General features: G+C 35.4%; 1 protein-coding gene across 1 annotated transcript in view; it reads right to left on the bottom strand.

The window, feature by feature from the left end:
* KDM4C (lysine demethylase 4C) overlaps nt 1-22,345 on the bottom strand; it is a gene marked incomplete at its 3' end in the record, with an annotated part of 237,135 nt that overhangs the window by 182,950 nt on the left and 31,840 nt on the right. The window contains exon 4 of the mRNA XM_082013446.1: nt 19,922-20,059. Coding sequence (XP_081869572.1) covers nt 19,922-20,059 — 138 coding nt within the window. The remainder of the gene's footprint in view (nt 1-19,921; nt 20,060-22,345) is intronic.

The following is a 22,345-nucleotide window of genomic DNA, read 5'->3' as shown; positions in this document are numbered from 1 at the left end:
ATAGTATAATAATATCACCTTGGAAACAAGGCAGTATGTTGCCTCAGCACATAAATAATGATGGTAAGTTTTTTCAATAGGATGTTTTCATAATGCCTTTCTGGTTTTTTTTAAACCACAAAAGAGTTCAGGCCTGAGATAAAATGTGCAAATAGAAGGAAATAGTACCTATGATATATTCTAAATGAAAGGGAGTTGTGCTCATCTTAACATCAAGTTTTCTTCATTCTTTCTGGTTTAAAAGCCACTTTCACTAAAACCAACAAGTTTAAGACAACAGAAAAGAGAACACTCTTTAAGTTGTGATTTTCTGTAGTTTTTGTCTTGCCTACATGGATGATATGCAATGTCTTAATATAACAACATATATTTTATTTACAATACTCATACATAGCACAAGGTTTTACTGCTCATGGACTACCTCATCATTTCTTTGTTAGAAAAGGTAAACAAGCCAAACTAGGACTTCCAAACTAGGTATTATCATCAGCAGTACAGGTGTGTTCTTCATACACACCTAGGAAGACTGACGTCCAAGTGAAAGACTGCAGCCATTTTCATTCAGCTATTTCACCAGAAAAAAAAAATTTGACCATAGAGAGGCTGCTTGTGACCATCTGACAACAGAGGTACTGCGATCCTCTTCTATAAAGGGTTTCAGGATTCATAGAAGACAGACAGATGGAATTTCCTAGAAGATGGAAGTTCTCCAATGTTCCTGTAAGTAACATTCTGACTCTTCCAACAGAGAACACTGAAGCCACAGACATAAACCATGTCAAGCTGCACTAAATCAGTCTAAATCCAAGGCAATATGCCAAAGGAGGTACAAAGGAAATAGTAATAGAAATAATACGGATTTTAAAGCCCTTCTGAGAAAATACACAAGAAGCCCAAAAATGGCATGATAAACTAATCCTCTAAGATCAAATGAAGCAATTGTTCTCTGAACTTCTGCCATCTTTGAACTTGCATTAAGGTTGTTGGCCAGGTTGTGCTAATTTCACTCGTGGCTTATTAGAATTACCATCTCACTTGTTTTCATTATTGCAAACCACCCACTTTGAAAATTGCTTCTTGGATGGTAACCTTAATGACATACATGATACTATGAAATTTTAAACTAGGTATTTCCTGAGCCTGGAACTAGAATATTTCTGTACTTGTTTTCTCAGTAAATGAAGTAAGAATTAAGAATGTCCAGGAAGTCATGAACATTTTCTGGTATCTAGACCCATTCATAGCAGTAAAAACCTAAGCCTGCCAGAAAAATACTTGAAGCAATTGAATATTCAGAGAATGAACTCTGCACAAAAGCCTAAAAGTTCAAGAATGGAAGACAGGTCTCCTAATGCTTACCTACATAGAAGACAAAAATCTAGTTTTAGAATTGAAAAAAGAATGCAGATTATGTTTAGAATTTGCCTTGTAGAGAGTTTCTGATTGCTGCTCAGTATTATCACTGATTAAAAAGTTGTGTGCACATTTTTTACATTGCAGTGAAGTAGTGATGCTGAGTAGTTATTTCAGTGATTAAACAATACTGAAAGCCAATTTCACATTAGTGTAAAGGGAATATATAAAGTAAAACAGTTTATTTTATGGGCTATCATGAAACATAAAAAAAAGTCAAAGATGCTAAATGGGAATACTAAAGAGCAAACAACAGAATGAAAAATATTTTTTTTACCAACAGACATGGAGTAACAGTTCACATTATGACACAGGTTCCCCCCAAAATCAGTCTAAATGAAAGTAAGTGATTTATAAGAGTGACAAGGTGACAGAGTAAGTATGACCACAAATTCAATCAGGACACCAAGTACTGCTAAAAGTACGCATTAGACTATGGGGCTTTATGAGTGACCCCTAAGTGATCAATAACTAAAAAAAAAAAACAAAAAAAAACAAAAAAAAACCACCCAAAAAATTATACTGAAAGGAAAACATAACTTTAAATAAGAAATTTACTAATTCAAGTAACGGTTCTTTGGAGGTAGAGGAATCACGCGACAGCCAATCTACATATTTCAACAGGCACAACGCAGCTGCAGTACACTGGAGCTTGTTCATCATCATACTGACTGATGCTCCTCCAATTTCCCTTGGTATTCACCAAATCACATGGGGTCCATAAAAAATTCTGAAGAATCTTAAGTGGTCTCTTGGTCCAGGAAGTTCTGAACTGCTAAACTATCCATAAAACTGCACTTTATAAATGTGTATTCCTTCTAAGAGTAAATACAAGAATACCATTAAAGCAATTTTTATTCTAACCTGTTGTAACTATAGATGATGTATTCATGTCCAGCAAACAACTTGCATACAGTTTTTGCCTATAGCAAACCATCATAACATACCAGTAGTTTCTAAAAGCCAGCAATAAAATCCTGAGCAGTTCTATTGTAACAAATAGAAGACTTGTTTAAAAAAAAAAAAAAGTCGGGAAGAAAGAAAAAATAGAAAAAAAAAAACAAAAACAAAAAAGAAAGACTTAAAGACTCTGCACAGAACAGAGTTTATCACTAATAATTTTTATAGACATGGCCAAACAATGATGGAAATTACATAAAAAGATTTGCATTTACCTCTCTGGTCACTACAGTTATCAAACAAATAAGATGACAAATGTGACATGAATCCCATTTGCCTAACTCAGAGCCTTCAGATTTTGGGTTTACTGAAGAAAACACAGCCAGTTTTCCAGACCTCCACACATTTGCTTTATTCAGTTATGATATCTATGACCTAATATCGATGCAAAAAGTCAACAATACATCTTAAGGATTAAACCAGTGCAAAATTAAAAAGCATTTAAAAAAATCTTAATTGTCTAATTGCAGCAATCTCATTCACAATAGATTTAAGAAAACAACTGTATCACTTCTAATTTGCTTTTAGAAGTCCTATACTATCAATAAACTTCTGGTACCTTATTTCTGAAGATTCACAATACCAACACAGACAAATCTGATCATCTGATTACTCCTTCAGTTTTGCTACCATATACATATATGTATTTTCAAATATTTGCAACTGGAGACAAAACAGAACACAGACAGCAACGTAAAACATTATTTTAAGTAACCAAGTAATTCATTTATAAATTATGTAAAGGGAGAAAATAAAGCAAAGCAAATCAAGGAATTTGCATTATGAATTATATCTTTAACACGAACTTTTGCAGATCATACATGCAAAAGATCCAAATTCATTATTGTTCAATAAACAGTAGCCTTATTAATACTTGCAAATTGTCTACAGTGCATCTAGACAGTACCTTAAACACAGCTTTTTGTACTGCATTTCTTGATGTATTATCTTGGTTAGTAGGACACTCAAGAAAGAGAAAAATAAGTACAATTATTAGTTTACACCAATGACAGGGAGACCCACTGTGTATTATCTTACAGAAGAGCTGAATAAATCTGACAAATAAGCAAGTATGCTGCTTCACAATGCTTTGATACAACATTATTGTTAATTACTTCGAGAATGCTTAATCATACATTAAATGTGAAAGGCAAGCATAACCACATAACCACAGGCTAGACAAACACACAAATGTGTGCCCACATACAAGGCACTGAAGAAACAATTTGGAAAGGAAGATTCTTTTACTGTCAATTATCTTTCCAACCTATGCATACAGGCAGGAATTGTCATAACTGCAGAACAAACTCATGGGACAACTCAGAGTGTTGCTTGCTGCTATAATTTTATCACGAAGAACAATAAAACTGATAGTCATCCCATCACAAATGAACTCAGAGGAGATAAAACGACCAGAAATGAGAGACCCCAGAAAGCACATTCACCTCAGGACACAAACTGCTACAGACTTCTGTCTAGTTTGTCAACATCCCATATAATTTTGATTCCAGCTATAACAATAAGGTGTTATTAGCTCAGCATTTTTAAGCTGCTGCTCTGGTACAGAATCATAGAATCATTTAGGTTGAAAAAGATCCTTAAGATCATCAAGTCCAACCATTAACTTAACACTGCCAAGTCCATACCTCTTAAACACCTCCAGGGATGGTGACTCAAGCACTTCCCTGGGCAGCCTGTTCCAGTGCTTGACAACCTTTGCAGTGAAGAAGTTTTTCGTAATATCCAATCTAAACCTCCCCTGGTGCAACTTAAGGCCATTTCCTCTTGTCCTGTATCACTTGTTACCTGGGAGAAGAGACCAACACCCCCTTTCAGGTAGCTGTAAGAGTGATAAGGTCTCTCCTTATGATAGAACGCATGACAGAATTAACACTGTACCACTGTTACCAGTATCTGAAGTAATTATTTCTATGAAAAAGAGACTTTTACTCAGTCTTTCTGACTGAATTTAGATAAACTAAGTGTTAATCAAAGTTCAAAACCTGGCGTTTGAGGCTGCCACTCAGAAAGTCTTGCACAAATATTTCAAAGACCTCTGTGAACTCAACCTGTTCAGTATCTTCAGCTTTCCAGTCTACCGTTAACGTACAGGCATGTGCCAAGCAATTAGCTCTACAGCCCTGCTTTCTGCTCAGCTTCTTTGCCCTTCAAGATTTCCACTAACCTTCACTTTACATGACGACTCCTTCACAGATATTTTTGCAGAGATGCAAAAATAAATTGCAAATTTGTCACTGCACACATAAATAAGCGCATTCATATCACCTGTCTTGGCTCAAAATAATCTTAAACTCTCTTTTCAAACTTCTAATAATACTAATAAAGAAGCAAGGCGGAGGGGATATCAAGTAATAGCAACAAACCTTAACACAGCACTCATGGTCTCAGTTAATACAGCAAGTCTTTCACTCTGGATTGTTTTCAACATATGCAGTACTATCAGCTGGCAACTTCCTTGCCAGAAAATTATTAAGAGGTCATCCAAGTTTCAGACTGTGTTTCAATGCTGCACAGACACCAGCTAATAGGGAGAAGCCACAGAGAAAGTTATAGGATGCAGAAGGAAATAAGAGGATTATGCTGCACTTTAGTAATTATCCCAACAGCTTCAGAAGGTAGTGCTGGCAGCCTCTGAGGTAGGTAGAACAAAAGCAGCACCGACATCATTGTAGGACTACATGAACACAGATGTGCTGAGGAAAAAAAAAAAAGGTTCCAAATAAAATTGGATTGTTGTCCTTGTAAGAACTACTCTCTGTATAACATACCTTCACAAAGAAAAAAAAAAATATGGCCCAATTTTGTGATTTTGGTTTAATAAATGTATATAAGTATTAATTTAATTAACATTCATTTTCTTCACAGTCATTTTAGGAATAGCTCTGGAAGGTAAAACAAGATTACTGAATCTTAATTAAAAATAAAAATCCAAATGAACTGCATCAGCATAATCAATAGCAATTACATTATTTAAATTAAGCAAAATTTAATTAAAGTCATTCATATTATTCTCTTTGGATTCAAAGCTTTTCCAATTCAAACTGGTTTGTAACAATTTTATAAGCAGCACAGCAGTCAATAAAATTTCACATTATTCTAAATTAGCCATTATGTGCTAGACACATAATTTTTATGAAACGAAATTCTGATTCTGTCACATGTTGGAGTTTAGCAACAAAGCCAGAGGAAGAAAAATCCACTTCACTCTCCAGGCTGATTCTGTACAAAGGCACTATACTACCACTGCCCATTTGATTATGGCAACAAACCCATGTTACACAAAGCAACTGAATAGTTCTATTGAAGTTACCACCTCTCTCCTCTTGCAAGACAAGCACTTGGTGAGTACACAGCAGAAGAGCTGTCTCAGGAAAACATGAATCTGCCTTCAAAAATATATGTAGCATATCTCATAAAAGTGGCAGAGCCAAAAAGATGCAGGAGATCCACCAATAGTCATTATTAACACTAAAATTCTGACTGAAATTAAATAAAAAATTGCTTGCTTTTTAGAGATGCAGCATCATACTAGTTGTCAATAGGACCTGAATGAGCTCAGCACCTTCCAAAAATCAGAAATAAAAATATTTGGTTAGCCGTAGAAGCTTGTGAAAATACATACGTGCCAAAGTAGCTTTAAAAAAAAACCAAACAAAACAAAACCAAAAAAAACACAAAAAAACACACACACACAAAAAAAAATCCCAGCATTGTTGCATTAGAAAGCTAGCATTTAATTTATCCAGGTCAAAAAAGCTGCAAGAACAGATTTTCTGATATTTCTGATATTTATTTCCATCTTCTACCCCACATAAATGCATGAAATTCTATCATGACCATGATATTTTTTGAAAAGCTTGATAAATATATATATAAAGTTACATATGAAGCTTGATAAAAATATAAAAAGATATTTTTCCACAGTTTTCTTCATCTAAAAAAAAAAACCCCAAACCCTCTGAAAAAATTCTAATTGTACCCCAGCTAAAGACCTCATAATTTTGAGTACTAGATTCAATAATTATGACGCTTATAGCATCAAGGGACAGCTTCTTTTAAGAAGTCTGACAGACTAGTTCTGCAGGATCAAGTAACTAATAAACAAGTTTGTCAACACCACCAAACGAAAGAGGAGATGCCCTTCTGAAGTACTGCAAGGATGTTTCAGCCACAGCCACAAAGAGGACCATGGAAGATTTTGCTCTTTTCCAGGCAGCATTCCCAATAATAAGGTGGAAAAGGTGAAGATTTAAGAAGAGACTGACACAACGTGAAGAACATACAGAATGTCCTTCTGAGAAGGTAAGCAAAGATAAAATAATGCACATTTTATAACTGTCCATTACAATAAATAGGAAATGATCCCCAGGTTCTAACATGTACCAATAGCTTAAAAAGATAAAAATGATAATGTCTGAAATGTGTGCCTCGGGGTGTTTCTGGTATGTTTCTAAGCTTAAGAAACAAATACTGAGTTTTGGGGTTTTTTTAAATATATAATGCACATATAAATATATAAATATATATGCCAGTGGGCTAACTCATTTAAAGTTTCCAGATCTGTTTCCTTCCTGCAACACATGGTGTAGTGCTGTATTTCAGAGGCCAAAGGTCTATAGTACATAGTAGTAAAGATTAGAAAACTTTTCTTAGATTCTTCCTTTCAGTGATCTGGCCATCAGAAACTGATAAATGCTATTAATGAGCCTCCATCTTTTTATTCTTACAGATCCTAGTTTTGCTGGAATCAAAACAAAGCATGTGAGGGAAAAGGCAGAAATATGACATCGAAAACTATCTGCTTGTTTTCTGCTGCTAATATTGCAATTACTGTACGTAAAGATGCTTTACTGAAATCCTCGTAAGTTACAGATTGTACATCACATTTATTCAGATCTAGTGCTTAATGTTGACTCTTTCTGATCACTTTGTAAGCAGAGAGGTGAAAACAAGAAAAACCAAATATGCCATAATTTCCTAAAAACATACCGGTGCTCTAGACTCCCTTTTACAAGATGCCCTAAACTTTTTTTTTTTTAATAAGATGTTCATGGTTTAGAGAACATGAACAGAGAAACTATGAAACTGTCCTGTTTTCACAGCATTATCACCACTCAATCAACTCATATATGAGGAGTTGCTGATGACTGACTATGCCACCTCTATGTGCATGAAACTTTTTTACTAAATGCTAACTAATTTTTACTAATGCCAACATACATAATTTCATTTTTTTGTAAAAGGATGATAGAGAACTGCTTGATAACAATTGTGAATAAACCAATGATTTTGAAAAGAAAATATTCTGAAAAGGAAGAATTCAGTTAGAATGTTCCTGAAGCAATTTATAAATTTCAAATAATGACAAGTAAATCACATGTAATTTTAAAGAGCAATTGCAAAGAGCATTATGGGAAGCAAAGCCCTGAAAGCATACCTGTGCTCAGAGTCCCTCACCCCCAGCTGTAAATATCAAACCTGCAGGACTGTATATGATTCAGTCAGAAATCTAAGTGGCTTGTCCAGAATTTGCTGTTACCTGCTTTGCCCAAAGCAAGAGAGCAACTTCTACACTGTCAATAACACTTTGTTCAAGTTACAGAACTCTCACCCAGTTTCCTAAAACTGGAGATTACTGCAGAAATTGCAGTTTCAATTTGGGAAGGCAGCATGTGAAGGAGAAAAAGGAGCATCTCTAGAGCAACAAAAATCTTAAACAAACACATAAAAAAAGATTAAATGTACTGGATTTAACAATTACAATTTTTCTTTGATTGCACCAGCTCTGTTGGAAGCAAACAGGGTTAGGGTATACCAAACACAGAATAACTTCCAGAAAGTCAACAAATCAAAGAGAATTTTCTCTATTTACAATCAGAGATGCATACAAATAGCACAAATTCTCTGAGCCCATACGCATTTTATGGCCAGCAGCACTTTTTTCTAAAAAACAGTAAGAATTTTCAAGCAATTCATTGAACAGAACAGCTACTTCAGCCTAATCAGGGAGAACAAGTGCAGAATCACACAAATTCATCCAACCACTGACTTCCCCAAGGTACACCGCTAATTTATCTTTTCAGCCTGCACTACAAAAGGTTCAGATCCTGAAGTCAAACTTCAAAACATTTTGCACAATGGGGTTAGCTGCATGGATAGTAACAGTTTAATAAGTATTAGAGGGTGTACACCTGTGGGGACCAAGTAGTTACGAATAGCAATTAAAGTATACAAGCACCTATATCCAACTACTGCTTTATTAAGGCACCAGCAATTACATTTTATTTAACTATGCAGAATACAGAGCTTTACTAACAACATGGGGGAGCATGACCAACAAATTTCTTACCAAACTCAATGAAAACTTGATTTTAAATGTGCTTGCTACAGCTTTAGAGGAGACATCAAGTTTTCCTCTCCAGTTCTGGACCAAAATCAACACGCGTATATTTTAAAGACACAAGCACCCCAAATTTTCATTGTACTTCACTAAAAAACTGTCCAATATCTGGTTATTGAACGGAAGTCAAATCTAAAGCTTAAAAAGCTTGTTCTTTTACCATATTTTTCCCAACAAAATACTTCTAATTTTGCACCAATTAAACTATCTCACTTTTAATATTCTACTTCTTTGTGTTCCGAGTATTAAACACTTGAGCTCACTCCTTGTAGGAGATGAAATTCATCATGCAGTAAGGTACTTCTTTGACATTAACCTGCTTGCATGCAGGTAAAAAATATTTATCCCCTATAGCCAAAAGTAATCGAATAGCAAAAGAGGATTGGAGTGGCAAGCACAGAAATTCTAATTCTACCTCCCTCAGCCCCTTACAGCTCTCACTTTTCTCAGGTCCACATTTTCAGTGCCTTAGCAACATATATCTGTTTTTTCTTCACTGTTTCTTCTCTCTACATTTCCCAGGTGCTCACACATGTTTTCCACAAACACTGTGCCTCTGTTTTGGGTAGACGAATGTCTGAAACTGAGTTAAAGATAGTTGCTATTTTATAAATTTAGTCACACCAAGTAGCTTAATACTGTCTTATCATTATTAGCATCTCCTCTATCTTAAGTGAAGGGCATATTACCTACCTCAAAATCGCAAATTTAGCCAAAACCACAATTTAACTGAGTTAGAATAAAAATCGAAAAATAAAAACCTGTGTGTTTTTCAGGAAATTACTTGAACATGCCAGATTTCAGTTAAACCGGTGTTGCACCAGAGTTAACTCAGACTGTAAATGCCTGTATCACATCAAGTAAAAACAGAATGCTCTTCCTCTTACTCCCTGCAAACTCTAGCACATGGTATTTTTAATCTTTTTCTTATTCTCTCTTTGTAGCTACATTCCATACAGGGTATCCCATTTCAAAACTTAATTTTTTTACTCTACATTGCTGTTTATTGTCATCCTGATGTCCAACTGCTAAAAATGTAACCATTTATTTTTAGAATCACCCAAGATTTTTTACAAAGTCTGACTTTTGTCATAATGCTGTTACTACTTCTTTACCGGTTTCTTTCATGACAAAAGCATTTTAATAATTCCACCATCTCCAAGTAACTTGCTTTATAACCACAGATACAATAGTTAGTTCTATGATGTGCAGACTTGGAGTCAGGTATCTGTGTTTGTTTCACTGTCTTTCTTGAGGGTTTTCTAGTAATGGTTAGACTTTGCCTTGCTTAAGTAAGTAACAGTCTCTTTTCTCTACCCAGCATGAAACCTGTATAAAATATAGTAACCCTGAGAGCCACCGCTTATTCTGTTGTCTACTATGACTGACTGAAAACACTATTCCTCTTACACCCAGCAAGCTCTAGCATGTTATTTCTTTATCCTTCTCTTATCACCACTTTGCAACTATACTTGCACCAACAGGGAACTGGACATGAAGCAAGAACAGATATAGGACTCAATTAAACAGGCTAAGGCAGCACTCTGTACAGCTTCTAAATACATGGAATTTCTTCAGCAAAACTTCAACACAACATGAAGCCATATCTAGTTAGGTATCTCACTTACATAAAAAAGATATTTAACTATGAAAATTTTTCCTATTTTCTTTTCCATTTTTTAGGGACTATATATAAATTTTACATTTTATTTAATCAGAATTACCTGTGAAGACTTTTGCCAAAATGTGTTATGTCTAGACTCCCTCAAGTCCCACAACCCACTCTGATAGCTATCTAATAATGTTCACAGAATATCAACAGCATCACCTAGGACATTGTTTCTTATTACATTGTAATTTTAATACCAGCATTAAAACTCCCTTAAAACTGCTTAGTTCAAGTATTTCATTCATACATACATCTACAGTACACAGAAAACAGTAAGTTACCTGATTTACAATAAAGTAATATAATTATTTTTAACTTCAAACACATTTGCAAAGGAAGTTCACAGTTTGTTTCAAAGACATTCAATACATATTAATAGCAACCTAATCTGTTTTTTTTTCTAAAATCTTGTCCAATCATAGATTCTAAGATATATTCTTATACCCTGATTAACAAATTAATGACTGATACACTAAGCCAAGTGTATCAACACCCTGTCGTCACCTACATAAAAAAAAGGAAAACATAGAGAAAGGGATTTTAGGGGGGGTTCTTGATGCTATCTTTCCCCTTTTTGAGTAAATTTTTACAGTGGCTCTCTTGATTCATTGGAAACAGAAATTTAAAAAAGCATGAAAAAGAAACAAAATATTATAGTAGCTAAACTAAATTTCTCCTCTGCATATATGAGAGATTTATCCCCACAGAACCCCTAATAATGCACCAAAATATTCAGACCCCTCTGTCTTTCTTACATATTGTGATTGTTCTTACCATAGTTTGAAAAAGCCAAGAAAACACAGCATTTACTGTCCCATATTAAGGTATTCAGAAGAAGTAACTGAAATAACTAAATTGGAATAGAGTGGAAAATCCAGACCTAAGCACCAAGATAAAATAAGGTTTTATTTTTCATTCACATGTGTACTGGGTATTTCAAACTACACCGCACTCTAGAAGCAGACACTATTCTAGTCCCCTAGAGCAATCCATCTTTTTATATATAGATACATAGATATATATTTGCAACAGAAACTTTAGGTGAAAAATTCTCCCCCAGAACCCCATGTGTGTGGAATATCATATGGCAAAGGTAAGAACAGGTGATTCTGTAATTAAGTTCTAAAAGTTAATAACTGATCTGATGAGGTTGCTGAATATATAAGATCATATTACATAGAGAACAAATAAGAGTCTCAACGGAAATTATTTAGTTATATTGGTTATACACTATGCACAGAAGAATGAAGTTACTTATTTCACTCTAAGAATGCATGCAAGGTCTTGTAGTGAACCATACAGAAGTGCAATTTGTCTAAAGCATTAATATATTTTTTCTTGTAAATTGTAAATTACTGACTTTTTCTTTTTCTACGAAAAAAATTCACTTCATTTGGTAAAAGCTGCTATAAAACAAAAACTTCTAAACATCCACCAAGTGTGCCTACTTGGTACATTTATTACTTTGATAAAAGGAACTTCTATCACTTTGACAAAAAAAAAATTTTAAAGGAAAATTAGATTACATCATTTCTACTCACTCACAGTTGCCAGAATGTACTCCAACATTTAAAATCTTATTTTAAGGAATTCTCCTCTCCTAATATATTAAAAAGTGCATTTGTAAAAAATAATCTGATAGCATTGTTGGTTTGATTTTTATTTAATAAAGCTGTCAGCTTGCATGAGAGCCCTGTGCCAGAAACATGCATGCATAACCTTAGTCACATGCACTGTAGTTTCACACACAAAAAAGTTTTGCTAGGTACAGATGGAAAAGATTCATGAGAATTGACACTGAACTTCAGAATCACAGAATACACTACTCACAGACAACGACAATACTGGCACATAGCATTGCACAGACTGTGAAAACATAAAAACACAGTAATTTGAAGTTTCAGATTATGAGCTTACAACCAGTTGCTCTACCAAAATGGGAAGGTACAAAAAACAATAGAGCTTTTTTTTTTTTTTTGCATTTACAGGTAAAAATATTGTGATTATTACTATTCCCTTCTACTCCTAAAATCACCACTAATTTCAGATGTCACAGTACTAGAAATATAAAAGTGTGCAAGTTACTGCACACTGGGAGACTGACAATCTCTCCATTACAGCAATATATTTTAGAGTGGAAAATTTTCAATAGCTGCTGTTCTAAGGAAATGCTGAGTTTGTGATGTAAGAACCAAACAGGGGCAGTAGATGATAGCAGTAAGATGGGCAAAAATAAAAGATAAAGAACAGATCAAGTTAAAAGAAATAAACGTAAAGAAAGAATAAGAGAACATTCTATGACAATTGTAAAGATGAGAGCGGCACTATGATTATGAAGTGAAATGTCAAGCAGGAGAATGCACAGGATTTGCTCTGAAGTGGTGTACTAACATCAGGACCAAAAATGGAAAACACGTCTAGTTCCTGAATCCGTGTAAGACTTCATTAGCAGCCAAGTCAAAGACATAAGGTGGCTAATTATGATTTTCAGCAAGTAAAAACATTAATTTGTACATCTTGAATGATGTTGATATCATTGCAGACTGGTATCAAATGCATGAACATAGGAAGTTTTAAAAAAAAAAGTTTCCTTGACAGCAATACCTAATTCAAACTAATAAAATAAGCTGATATAAGAATCACTAATGAGCTTACACACATAGGTATTTCTGACATTCAGTACTAAAGCACTGCTGTAGAAGTAGCAAGATACTCTTTAAGCTTAGGCCTTTAAACCACTTACCCACATTTTAAAAAAAAAAGGTACAACTGAGTAGAATTATGTTTTTAAATGAACTAATATTTTATTGTACAAAATCAAGCTAAACATAATCCTCACTGAAAAAATTACTACCTCAATAAACTATGAGAGGTAAAAAAGTGCTTTTGTGTGGCAAGTATAATTTCTCCTCTGATAAAATTAAGTCATACATATTGTCCCTCAATATGTATTTTATAACAACTGTATTGTTTGGATAGCATAAGCTGGACATGGCTATCCTCAAGACAATGACTCTATTTTACCCAAACAAATCAGGACACTAAATAACTTTTCTTCTCTCTGAAACAGTCATAACTGCTTGAGGCTGCTGCAGCACAAAAACAAAATATCTTCACAAGGGTCTCAAAACAGTCAAGCTGAAAATCTAAGCCAAAGTTTCATTTAACAGCCTGTCAGTTTTTTGATGTGAAGCTAATGAATGCAGTGGCAAACAAATCCATCAAACCTAACATCAAAACAACTGTGCTTCATCCCACCAAAGGGAAAAATACAACCTGCAGGCCAGCACTTTGATCTAACCTATCCACAGAAAACATGTTGCTAAGCAGCTACTACTGAAGAATGCATGAGTAATTACTGACTTAATTTCATGAAAGAGAGCAATAATATTTAAGTAGCCCAAGTTTCAAGTACAAAAAGGTTGGTAGAATTCTATCCTCAGGTTCTACATATCAGCTAAAAAACAAAAAGCTTTCCAGCACCAACATCTGAAAACAAATCACGTCTTAAAATGAGCTGCAATACAAAAGAATCGTTATAATGACTAGTAAAATCACCTAGTGTGACTCTATCCCTGATAGAAGGCAGTAAAATTTACATACATTTATACTGAGTGAAAGTTACGAAGTGGTGCCACAAAACAGACACAGTGAGCGACGACAGCAGTATTCAGAAATGCCAGTGCTTTCTCTGAAAGTTTTTGAAAGTATGGGTATCAATTTGGGCAAGGGGTGACAGAGTTGTGAGAGGCCCTGACATGAGGATTTGGAAAAACAACAGACAGGAAAATGTTGGTAAACAGTAACAAAAGCAGAATGAAAGGAAAGAAACTAAAATAATCACCACTGAATAAAGAAGAATTAGAGAGCTCTGACCAAACCTGCTCACATCACCAATCTCCTGGACATTTCCTACACAGGACCTCCATCTCAAACCAATTCTCTGTTCTGTGAACTACCTTCTCGTATCAAGCTTAGGTGGGACCATGCAGAAGCTCTACACAAGGTCCAAGGATGTCATTTATTATAATTATAGGGGACTCCCTATATTATTCCCTATAATTAGGAACTGATTTGCCAACATCTAAGTTTTTCAAACACCTACAAAGCAGCAGCAAGGGAAAAGAGGAATTCCAAGATAGGGAAAAAATTGCCTGTACACAAAAACACAGGATCTTATTCAAAATTTAAATCTGTTTCCAGTTCTCAGTATCAAATTAAGAGTGCAAAAAATTCACTGATCCTATCCACTGGAGCTGAAATTTGGACAGGTGAAAATCACGACTAAGAACGTCAGTTTTGGCACCTGTAAGTGAGAGGTCTTGCACTGTAACCCTTTTATGAGGGCAACACTGGCATCCAGTAGAAATAATAACTAAAACACAAAAAAAAAAAAATTAATAAACACAGATGATCCACAGATTTGGGGGTGGGGGCAGAGGGTGTCCTGCACTACAGCTAATAAATCTAATAAACAGATTTTTCTCAGACTACAGAAGTGTCTTTTTTCCAATTTCTTCAGAATGATTTTTATTTTATTAGACATAAAAGAATTGTGTGTAAATATTTCTGTTCACCAATTCTAATAACTGAACATCACCCCTTGTTCAGCACACAAGTTATCTATGCAGCACAACTCAAAGTAGATACCTACAAAACATACAAGCTAATTTCCACTGGCTCATCTGCTTTAACAACGGTAACAAAATGCACTGGAGTACGGAAACTCAAGCTACACATTTCCAGCCTACTCAAATAAACACAGATCTTTTAGGCAAATGACAAAAGTCGCAGGCGCCTGAAGAAATATCCTATCTGCCCCTATTTTGTACTACTAAATTTTTTTCAAAAATAAACAGCATTCAACAAATGAAAGTTACAGGATGATGATTAAGAACATGTAAAGCTTTGAGTGCCTCTCACCTTCACAGAACATAACAAACACAACTGAAGTACTTGTGAACTGAGCACTACCTACCTTTGATTCTTTAAGTCCCACCATTACTGTACATCAGCACATCACCAACGTCCCTCTGCACGACACCCATTTTCCAAGCATCTTCAGGAGAGCATGACTGGTTTGTTCCTTTCACCAGTATCTCCTACTTCTCTTCCTGTGTCTTCTTGCCAATGGAAAAAGACAGCAAAAACTACACTGTTTCTCCCTTGGAGTTGGGAGACTTTTAGTATAGATGTTATTTCTCTATTTCTGCCTTTTTTTTTTTTAATCTGCTTCTTGCTTTTACTTAATTCTGTCCAACTTAATTCTGTCCAAAAGCGAGAACAGAGCTCAAAGTAGCAGCCAACTTGTAGCAAAGAGCACGCTGGAGGTGCCACCTGGTATTATTTTTCATATGTCGCCCCAAGTGGAAGTCTTACACAAACTCAAGAAAGCAAGCTGGAGACTAGGCAGGGTTCAACTACTACAGGTAGGTAGGGTACACATAGTGAAACCAAGATCACAAGTTTAGCATTTTTAAATACAGAAAATAATTTTTGGAATTTGCATCCATAGTCTCTGCTTAACCAAAGTTTCCAATACTGAGAGCCTAAACTATCTCTTATTTAACATTTGCAATCAATTTCACAGAATCTTTAATACCATCTCATTTCATGCAGGAAAGCAGTATTGTCACACAGCCTAAATATTTACTACAACTTTAATGGAAATCTTTGCCTTTTTTTTCTGAAATTAATGAAGAACGAATATTGACTGTACTTCAGGATTTTTTTCTTTTTCTAAGACAGAAACCCATCTGTAAGCAATTTGAAACTATTCTGTAAAGATAGAAGTGTTCCTGTAGGAACACAAATAATCAGTCATCAGTATACAATGAGTACAGGAGAATACAACAATGAACTGACCTAGATAATGCTGATGCAGGCAATTTCTGCAGTACAATACAGGGGAACTAGGGGATCCAAAATATTTTTTTCTATTAAAATTCTTGTACATACCACATACAGTGAGAAAAGATAGGTCAAACATAACACCAGCACTCTGAGGAATGACAAATGGGAATGCAAGGTTGTGTTGTGGTTTTTATTCTTTTAAATTAAATTATTACAGCTGCAAATAAATCATACTAAAATATCAGTATTCTTTGGGCACACAGACTTCTTACCCTTTCAATTAATACTTTCTGTAAGTTTCCTGAGGTTGTGATAAAAATAATTGTAGCTATCCTTATGCTTTTCTAGAGAAACACCATAATCAAGAAACAGAGCACCTAATTTGCAGTAACTCCATAAGTGGTGTGTGCTTTCAAAGTGTCACAGAAGTACAGTTTAAGAACAAGTAACCAGCTGACCATACTTTCTCTGACTTTTTTTACCCTCTTTGTACAGCATAAACAAATATAAGTAAGTATTATGAAGAATTATTTCACTACCTTTCCATTAGTTCTTCTCTTCTTACACATTTCCATTTTTAAAAAATACTAAAAATCCTACTATTAGCTCTTCCTAGAATGTTCTTTTTAATTTAAAAAGAGAAGAAAAATAAACTTTAATTCAGATTCCTGTGGTAATAAGTAATAAAAAAAGAGGCAAGTAACATTAAGCATGCTAACCATTTGCCAGAGAAACTGGAGTTCACATCTGACAATGGTATCTAAGATTTCCCTATACAGGGATACTATTCATTATTGCTTCAGCTACCACTTTGAAACTTTCAGACATTTAAATTCACCTGCAGACACTACAGAACTATTTTAATTTCTCATGCACAATACTGCTCTTATGTGCAATAACCACAGAGCACAGAATTCAGTGTCCTAAGCTGAAAGTTTTATCCATATGATAGAGTATTCTGATTAAATAAAACTGTATTTAGAGTGTATATGCCAAGACTTTCTAGCTAGAAATTCAGAATTTCAGAAGCACTTTTGGAGTGGTGTAAAGGAAAAAAATTTCATTAGCTTTAAAAAATTATCTTCTAACTCCACTGAATTTAAAAGTGACATTAAGTTTATGGTATAATACAATAACTGAGAGGCAGGTTGGAGGCATAAAACATTTAACAGTTTCTACTGGGGCAGCTGCACACCAAATGGCAGACTATTCTTTTAAAACATAAGAAATATGAAGCCTGTACACTGAAAGGGATGTAGCTGCAGGTATCACTACCACAGATTTGCTACATCCAAAGATAAAGTTTGCCATTCTTGAAGTTCAGCTGAATCAATTTTAGAGCTGCAGCACATTCATACTTTTTAAAATCCACGACAGTTTTCCTGCCACAGTTAACTCATATGTATCCATGACCATATTTCTCTCAACTTCGTTTCATTGCACAATCTATAGAAATTCCAAACTATCAAATACATAGGGTTTTTTGGGTTTTTTTCATTAACTTTACAGTTAACACCTTACCTGCTGGCTATTAAAAAAACAACTTTCTCATTAAAGGTAAAGACCAGCCAGAACGTGTTAAATGCATATTGACGTTTTCAATACTTTCACTACTGTTAGCATATGCATACAGAGCACGTGGACAAAAAATATTTATAAACTTTTTCTGTTTGAAGCATATTCAATCTCATTAACAATAATAATCAACAGTGCCTAGAATCACAAAATTCCACTATTTGAGACTTTCTAATGATGGTATTCCAATCATAGCATAGTTTGGGTCAGAAGGGACCATTAAAGGTCATCCAGTCCAAGCCCCCTGCAATGAGCAGGGACATCTTCAACTACAGCAGGTTGCTCAGAGCCCCATCCAACCTGACCATGAAGGTTTCCAGGGATGGGGCATCTACCACCTCTCTGGGAAACCTCTGCCAGTGTTCCACCACCCTCACTATGAAACTTTCTTCCTTTGTTAGTCTAAATCTATCCTCTTCAGTTTAAAACCATTACCCCTTGATCTATCACTACAAGCCCTGCTAAAAAGTCTGTACCCATTTTTCTTACAAGCCCCCTGTAAGTACTGAAAGGTTGCAATAACGTCTTCCTGGAGACCTCTCTTCTCCAGGCTGAACAACCCCATCTCTCTCAGCCTGTCCTCATGTTCCAATCCTCTTATAATTTTTGTGGCCCTCCCCTGGACCCGCTCCAACAGGTCCATGTCTTTCCTGTGCTGAGGGCTCCAGAGCTGGAGGCAGGACTCCAGGTGGGGTCTCACCAGAGCAGAGGCGCAGAATCACCTTCCTCGACCTGCTGGCCACGCTGCTTTGGATGCAACCCAAGATACAGTTTGCTTTCTGGGCTAAAAGCGCACATTGTCAGCTCATATCCAGCTTTCATCCACCAGTACCCCCAAGTCCTTCTCAGCAGAGCTGCTCTCAGTCTCTTCATCCCCCAGCCTGTATGGATACCCGGGGTTGCCCTGACCCAGGGGCAGGACCTTGGCCTTGTTGAATCTCGAGGTTCACACAGGCCCATTCCTTGAGTTTCTCCAGGTCCCTCTAGGTGGCATCCTGTCCCTTGCTGAGGGTGCACTCGATCCCACTATATCATTGATGAAGACATTAAACATTACTGGTCCCAGTACAGACCCCTGAGGGACACCACTTGTCACCGATCTGCACCTGGACATGGAGCTGTTGACCACTACCCTCAAGAGAGTTCACTATTATTACTTAACTGTTAAACCTGCATATCTGATTTTGCCCTTTATTCCATGTCATCTTATTAGCTAATATATTAAGCAAATCACTATTGAAAAGGATTTTTCAATAACAAACAAGTCAGTGCAGAAAATGCCTCTGACAAACATTTTGGGACGCATACTAACCAAAGCTTACATAAGCCAGTATTCTGAGAAAATTCACAGTATAGTGAGAAAGAGTAACAAAATTCTGCTGAACAAATTGCACTCTTTCTTAATTTTGTGTACTTATTTACATGCTATACATGAAAAGAAGCAAAAAATGTATGCCACATAAAGTTTCAATCTAAAATACCTTCAGTAAAACACACCTCATTTTACAACCTGAAAAACATCTATTTTGAGTTCGCAGTTCCTTTATTATCTTGTACTACAAGGTATCTGATGACATTAAAGATGAGAAAAGTTGAACTTGTTTCTTTGAACTTTGTTTAAAGTTTAATTATTTATGTTTCTTTCCAGGTTTCAAAATTCCTAGTTTAAATAAAGCGCTTTCACAAACAGCAGAGCTCCAAGGAGGTTTAAGAGCTCGAGTCAGTTGTCTTCACATATACTACCCTCAGTATATGTGGCTTCAACTTAAAAATATCCATAAATAGAACTGGTTTTGAAGAACAATATATACATGAAGCTGCAAACAAAACTAACTACTGAGAGGAATACACATTGCTGGAAGCATAATACCCACCATAAAATGAACAACTATAAATAAAACTTCAGTGGCAGTATAAGGTGCTACCTAACCTAATAGTTCTCCCTTTCTCATCAGCTTCCATAGATTCTCACCAAGAAATAACCACAGGAAAGATTTCCTTATGCATCAATTTTCTGCAATATGACTTACCAGCTTTGCTGCTTTTCCATAATCAATCCACCGGATGGTGGCAAAGTTTGTTGACTCTGCACAGTTAAAACCATGGTTAAATCCTGCATGGTATCCATATGGGAAAGTGATTATAAATTCTCCTGCCTCTTGTGTAACCTACAGCGTAAAAAAAAAAAAACAAAAAACCTCTAAGTGAACCACATTACAAAAGCAGTCTGCTCCTGAAGCAATGAAAACTATATTTGCCTTTGCAACTGTTTAGAAAGAGAAATTTTTTTGCCTTGCACACAGTTGCGATGTAACGCAAGCAGAAACAGTACACTTGAGAAAACGTTGGGTACATGTATTACTTCACAAATTCAGAAATTACTTTCAAAAAAGCTAATCTTGGAGCAGAGGTGCATTGGTAATAAAACCCATAAATACAGGGAGACAGAAAAGACAGTGCAAAGAACATATCAAACTTCCTAACTCAGAGGAAGCAAAGACAGGCTGGACCAAAATACTCATAATTATCATCCTTAAATACTAGCACAAATTAATTATTGAAGAAATTATTCTGTCCACCACCCTGAAGATGTTTCTCTAGAATGGCACCAGAACTTTTCTTGGAAAGACTGGAGAGAGATCTTATTCTCACCCTTCTCTCCCATACTTACCCATTTCAAAAAATGTGATTTGAAGACCTGTGACTGAGGGCCTGATGCGCTTTTCAAGTTACTTATTATTGCTGATCCAGCATAAAGTAGGAGAAACTCTAAGTTACTGAGCTTTAGCGGTTAAAGAAAACAACGTTGTTCATCCCAAAGGAACACACTGAATACATTTGGATCCCCTCAGGCAGTATCTTTAAACCACTTTGGATAGGAAAGGAGGAAGAAGAATTAACAATTGTCCTGCACAGCTACTAACACCAAGGGGATTCTTGTATTGGAAATACCATACAAAATGTCTCAAGTAAAGCCATTAAAACACCACTTGACACTACATTAAAACAAATTTTAATGTGCCCCTGTCTTCCCCCTCTTTCTCTTCAAGTACAATTTAAGAGAGCAGAAGGACTCTTGTACTATTGATAACAAGAATTCCAAATACCTAAAGGACAAGTGGACTGGAAGGAGATTCTCAAAAGAGGAAAAGCTTGAGTACAGTTAAGCTCTGGCATTGCTTTAGAGAATGAGTAAGGGTAGATGCAAAGGACTGGTCTGTTTTTACAAGTACAGTGAAAAGCAACTAAAAGAAAAGTGTGCTGAGGCAACTGATTCAACAAGAATTTACAGAAAGTAGAAAAAAAGGAAAAAAAAAAACAAAAAAACCCCCTAAAAAACCACTGCCATAGTAATTATATTTTTTTGTAGCCAAATGGAAACCAAATTCCTATAAAAGAGATATAAGATAAAATGGCTTCTGAAGTAAACCACAAATAAAAGCAGGGTAAGGTAAACAAATCACTGGTCAGATTATTCTCTTTCAAGAGAGAAATCTCATCTTCCTGTACTTGGATGGACCGCTGTCTCCTCCGGACATGAAGAAAAGGAGAGCCAGCACTAATACCCTCAGTCACTAATACTCTCTCCAGTGAGAGACAGCTTTAATCTCTTCAAGTAAGACCACCAAAGACTGCATCAAGGACAGGCTAGTCAGAGACTAGAAATGGCACACTGTCTTCTGAAATATCTGATTAGAGTTAACCAATAAACTAGAAGATTCATAAGTGAAGAGTTAAAAGAGACACCCCATACACTGTTTGATAGGCCTTTTTGCATGAAACACACATCAGATGGCAGGCCCAATAAGAAGGAAACAGATGCATTTAAATGAAGCAAATAATCTGAGCAATGACTGATGCATTCGCTTGATTACAAGAAAATAAGAAGACTTCTTAGAGATTAAATAGGCTGTTTTCATTGTGTGACAATGCTTTGCATAAGCAATAAATCAAGAAAAATTAAAAGGACAAATATTACTTTTTTTAGATAAATACACTTGCAATTTGAAATTGCAAAAAGGGAGAGTTAAATTTTAAGCAATCACCAAAATTAAAACTCATTACTCCAAACATTTTTTTTATTAACATGTCATGTCTTAAATCTTAGCTTTTTGCTGGCATAGTGGTCTTACATTCAATTTCCACTTTTAGAATACCCTCTCTCCTTCAAAATTCTCATCTTATAGTTTTATGAATTCTTCTTGTGCTGTTTGTTTGCTCAGTGCAAGAATAAATACACAGGGATAGCACTTCAAGATGTGTATTTCTGATTGTATTATGGGACGAAGGAAAGAGAGAAAAACAAGAAAAATATACATAGCTAACAAAGCTAAAGAATAAAACTGGATCTTGCATTTTGCATTTGCACTTTGCAAGATTAATTTTTTGTGGGTTCATATTTAGTATATACATGCAAATGCACATGCACACAGGTGCATATATTATAACTGCTA

The sequence above is a fragment of the Phaethon aethereus genome (assembly GCF_964289735.1).
Source record: "Phaethon aethereus genome assembly, chromosome: Z".
In the NCBI taxonomy this organism is placed as follows: domain Eukaryota; kingdom Metazoa; phylum Chordata; class Aves; order Phaethontiformes; family Phaethontidae; genus Phaethon; species Phaethon aethereus.
Note: the sequence above shows the minus strand (reverse complement) of the source record. Positions and strands in the feature narration are given on the sequence as shown.